Genomic DNA, 4,979 nt, shown 5'->3' with positions numbered 1-4,979 from the left:
TCTGGTTCCCCTCCTTCCCTTTCTTCCATTGTCCACAGTCCTACCATACTAGATCCTTCCTTCTTCAGCCCTTTACCTCTTCCACCTGACCCTCCCAACTTCTTTCTTCAACACCCTCCCCCACCTCTCCAGCTTCCCCTTCACCTGCCCTCAGCCATCACCAGCCAGCTTGTACTCCTTCCCCTCCTCTCAGCTTCTTTTCTGACTTCTGCCCCGTTCCTTTCCAGTGCTGATGAAGGGTTCTCAGCCCAAAACGTTGAATGGTCATTCCTGTCCATAGATGCTTCCTTACTTGTTGAGATTCTCCAGCATTTTGTGTGTGTGGCTCAAGACTTTCAGCATCTGCAGGGTCTCTTGTGTGGAGTGAATTCATTTTGGTTCAATTTAATATCAGAGAATGTATAAAGTATACAACCTGAAATTCTTACTCTTCAAGTCAAGTCAAGTCACTTTTTATTGTCATTTTGACCATAACTGCTGGTACAGAACACAGTAAAAATGAGACAACATTTTTCAGGACCATGGTGTTACATGACACAGTACAAAAACTAGATTGAACTACATAAAAAACAACACAGAAAAAACTACACTGGACTACCAACCTACCCTGGACAGCATAAAGTGCAGGCATTACAATAAATAATAAACAAGACAACAGGGCAGTAAGGTGTCAGTCCAGGCTCTGGGTGTTGAGGAGTCTGATAGCTTGGGGGAAGAAACTGTTACATAGTCTGGTTGTGAGAGCCCAAATGCTTCAGTGCCTTTTCCCAGATGGCAGGAGGGAGAAGAGTTTGTATGAAGGGTGTGTGGGGTCCTTCACAATGCTGTTAGCTTTGCGGATGCAGCGTGTAGTGTAAATGTCCGTAATGGCGGGAAGAGAGACCCCGATGATCTTCTCAGCTGACCTCACTATCCGCTGCAGGGTCTTGCGATCCGAGATGGTGCGATTTCCAAACCAGGCAGTGATGCAGCTGCTCAGGATGCTCTCAATACAACCCCTGTAGAATGTGATGAGGATGGGGGGTGGGAGATGGACTTTCCTCAGCCTTTGCAGAAAGTAGAGACGCTGCTGGGTTTTCTTTGCTATGGTGCTGGTGTTGAGGGACCAGGTAAGATTCTCCATCAGGTGAACACCAAGAAATTTGGTGCTCTTTACGATCTCTACCGAGGAGCCGTCAATGTTCAGCGGGGATTGGTCACACCCTGCCCTCCTGAAGTCAACAACCATCTCTTTTGTTTTGTTCACATTCAGAGACAGGTTGTTGGCTCTGCACCAGTCCGTTAGCCGCTGCACCTCCTCTCTGTAAGCTGACACATCGTTCTTGCTGATGAGACCCACCACGGTCATGGCATCGGCAAACTTGATGATGTGGTTGGAGCTGTGTGTTGTAGTACAGTCGTGGGTCAGCAGAGTGAACAGCGGTGGACTGAGCACGCAGCCCTGGGGGGCCCCCGTGCTCAGTGTGATGGTGTTGGAGATGCTGCCTCCGATCCGGACTGACTGAGGTCTCCCAGTCCGGAAGTCTAGGATCCAGTTGCGGAAGGAGGTGCTCAGGCCCAGTAGGCTCAATTTTCCAATCAGTTTCTGAGGGACGATTGTGTTGAATGCTGAACTGAAGTCTATGAACAGCATTCGAACATATGTGTCTTTTTTGTCCAGGTGGATTAGGGCCAGGTGGAGGGTGGTGGCAAGGGTCTGTTGAGTAGTTGGGACGGTATGCAAACTGCAGGGGGTCCAGTGAGGGGGCAGCAGGGTCTTGATATGCCTCATGACGAGCCTCTCGAAACACTTTATGATGATGGATGTTAGTGCAACGGGACGGTAGTCATTTAGGCAGGACACTGAAGACTTCTCCGGCACAGGGACGATGGTGGCGGCCTTGAAGCAGGTTGGAACAGTGGTGCTGCTCAGGGAGATGGTGAAGATGTCAGTGAGAACTTCTGCTGGCTGGTCTGCACATCCTCTTGAGCACTCTACCAGGAATTCAGCAGGTCAGGCAGCATCCGTTGAAATGCAGTGGATGCTGCCCGACCTGCTGAGTTCCTCCAGCTTGTTTGTACGTGTTAATTTGACCACAGCATCTGCAGTGTATTTTGTGCTTACTCTACCAGGAATGTTGTCTGGTCCAGCAGCCTTCCATGGTGTTGACCCTGCAAAACAAGAGACCCTATACAATGAATGATAGAAGATCAAAGCCCCAAAGATCCCCACCTCCCCCCACCCCCCACACAAGCAGCAGCAAAAGCATCCATCCCACTTCCCCTACCCACTTGCACCTGCAGAAGCACTGGCCCCCACCACATAAACAACAGCAAAGCCCCAAAGAGACCTTGATCCAGACAGGCTCCCTCTCCAGAGAGGGAGACAGAGGTTGCTTCTGCGACAACGAGAGCGGAGATTAGCACCTCGCTGTTCCAGTGTTACAATCTTCCACGTCGCTTTTCCAAGCACCACCTCAAGAACCGACACTCTCCATTGAAAGAGACGGGGGAGGAGGGAGAATCGCTTGAGTACGAGGATCTTCTTCTAACGGCAGCCAGTAATTAGCAGACACTCGGCCTGCTGTCCATGTTAGACCGCACAGCCCGCCCGAAAGCCCACCGCTTGCATAGAGCCATAGTTTGACCTGTAGATCACGGGCTCTGACAGAACCCCAACCACCCCGAAAAGAAAGAAAAGACATAAGGGAAGAAGAATAAGCTGTTTCGTGGACGAACTGGAAGAAGTCACCTGGGTCTGCAAAAACCAATGGCCATCCTTCCATGCTCCTCTCCTGGAGTTGACGGATGGTTGAAAATGCTTGCTTGCTCTTTAAAATTGGCTTCTTTGATGAGGAATGATGGGATTGATTTCCACAGAATGCTCCAGGTGCTGAAGAACTTTTGAGGTGGGTGAAATGGGAGTTCTAAGTTGACATCCAACTTAATGCACATTTAATGGAAGGTTTTGTTTCGTTAGTGTTATTCCAAATCAGCAACAATGAATATATAATTGAGGCAGGTTTTTTTTATAACAAATAAAACATTTATTAAACACAGTAAAAACCCACAAGTAAACAAACAACTAACGTAACTGAAAGTCAGCTGTGCTATGGCAGCTCGAACAGTTCTTAAAGTGAGAATGTGAAAACAGTTCTTAAAGCGATAATGCAAAAAGTTCTCAAAAGTCCAAAATGAGTTACAGTCCGTTAAAGGAGAGGCTTTCCTTGATAATAAATTCTCTTTTGTGGCATTACTGCTGAGCCCAGTCGAAGTATGCTTCGATCAATGGATTTACGATGAAGAAAAATGAAACGGCTTAAAGGCACTGACCTTTCTTTGGCAAAACTTTACCCAACCCACTATACTTCTGGCAGAACAGGGGTTATCATGGGCAGAGCTGACGAATTCCTTCCGAATGAGGATCAAACAAGGTCGAACCTGCTTTACCGTCGAAATCAACTTTCCTCGATTTTTAACTTCCCGAACTTCAAATCTTCACTCTCCTATGACTGGACTGGCAGTAATATGGCAAAACTGCCAGCAATAACCTTTAAGACTTAAAACAGAAAGTAAAACTCCACTCTTAAATGAAACTGCTTCATAACATCAGAATAAGCAGCAGCGTGGAGTCAGTAGTGAATTCAGCCACGAACTGCCCATGTCACAGGGTGGGGTTCTCCTTTTATACCCGGTTGAAAAAACTATCACATGACCTCTCACTGGTGGGAAAATGACGTCATTCCCCCATCACAAGACCATTACCTCATCTCCAGCATAGCTTCAATCACATCATGGTCATGTGACAGGTACAAGACACCCACGGGTACATAACAGTGTGTTCACAAAATGGCTAGGAATGCCAGTAGCCATTCCCGTCCCTAATGAGGAAGCAGTTTCAAGTCGGTCACAATGGAGTCACACATGGGCCAGACCGGTCAGATCTCCTTCCCTGGAAGATGAACCAAATGGGATTTTAATGAGAGTCAGGTCTTTTCATGTTTATTTTTCCATGCTAATGTTTTGTTGAATGTCAGATTTACTTAATTACTCGAATCCAATTCCCCAGCAAAGAGATTGATCACCATGATTGTTATGCCAGTTACTTAATAACTGCACCATCATACTGGTGAGCCCCTCGATAAAGGAGATGTCAACTGAATGCTGCTTAACATGCCACCTGGTGTCCATTCAGAAGGCTGCTTGCCATGTTGGTGGTTCCTGCTTCAACTGTGCCCAGTGGCCAAACATTTTAATCCTGATTCCCATTCCTGTTCTGACAGGTCGGTCCTTTCGTGCCATGATGAGGCCACCCTCCGCAGCAACACCTTATATTCCATCTGGGTAGCCTCCAACCTGATGGCATGAATATCAATTTCTCCTTTTCCTTCCGGTAAGAAATAGTTTTCCCTCCCCTTCCCCCTCTTCTTCTATTCCCTACTCTGGCCTCTTACCTCTTCTCACCTGCCTAGCTCCTTCCCTGGGTCCCCTCCTCCTTCCCTTTTTTCTATGGTCTACTCTCCTGTCCTATCAGATTGCTCTCTCTCCAACCATAAAACCATAAGATATAGGAGCAGAAGTAGGCCATTCAGTCCATTGAATCTGCTCCATCATTCAATCATGGGCTGATCCAATTCTTCCAGTCAACCCACTCTCCTGATTTCACCCCAAACCCCTTGATGCCCTGGCTAATCAAGACCCGATCTATCTCTGCCTTAAATACACCCAGTAACTTGGCTTCCACAGCCACTTGTGGCAACAAATTGCACAGATTTACCACCCTCTGACTAAAACTCTTTACCTTTCCTACCCAACTGGCTTCACCTATCACCTTTTAGTTATCCTCCTTCCCCTCATCCCAGCTTTTTATTCTGATATCTTCCGTCTTCCTTAGCAGTCCTAAAGAAGGCCTGACTGTTTACTCATTTCCATAGATGCTGCCTGACCTATTGAGTTCCTCCAGCATTGTTTGTGTGCTGCTTTAGGTTTCCAACATCTGC

The 4,979-nt window shown here is 47.2% G+C and overlaps 1 protein-coding gene across 1 annotated transcript; it reads right to left on the bottom strand.

The window, feature by feature from the left end:
• Positions 1 to 603: 603 nt before the first annotated feature.
• On the bottom strand, positions 604 to 3,570 carry LOC132403539 (uncharacterized). Its single transcript, XM_059986934.1, has 2 exons — positions 3,313 to 3,570; positions 604 to 2,151 (listed from the first exon to the last, which is right to left on the bottom strand). Exon 2 carries the CDS (start codon positions 1,769 to 1,771, stop codon positions 755 to 757), a length of 1,017 nt encoding a protein of 338 aa, XP_059842917.1. The 5' UTR covers positions 1,772 to 2,151; positions 3,313 to 3,570; the 3' UTR covers positions 604 to 754.
• Positions 3,571 to 4,979: the final 1,409 nt, after the last annotated feature.

This window comes from Hypanus sabinus, chromosome 13 (assembly GCF_030144855.1).
Source record: "Hypanus sabinus isolate sHypSab1 chromosome 13, sHypSab1.hap1, whole genome shotgun sequence".
Taxonomy (NCBI): domain Eukaryota; kingdom Metazoa; phylum Chordata; class Chondrichthyes; order Myliobatiformes; family Dasyatidae; genus Hypanus; species Hypanus sabinus.
The sequence above is the reverse complement of the archived record's forward strand: the minus strand, read 5'-3'. Positions and strand labels throughout refer to the sequence as shown.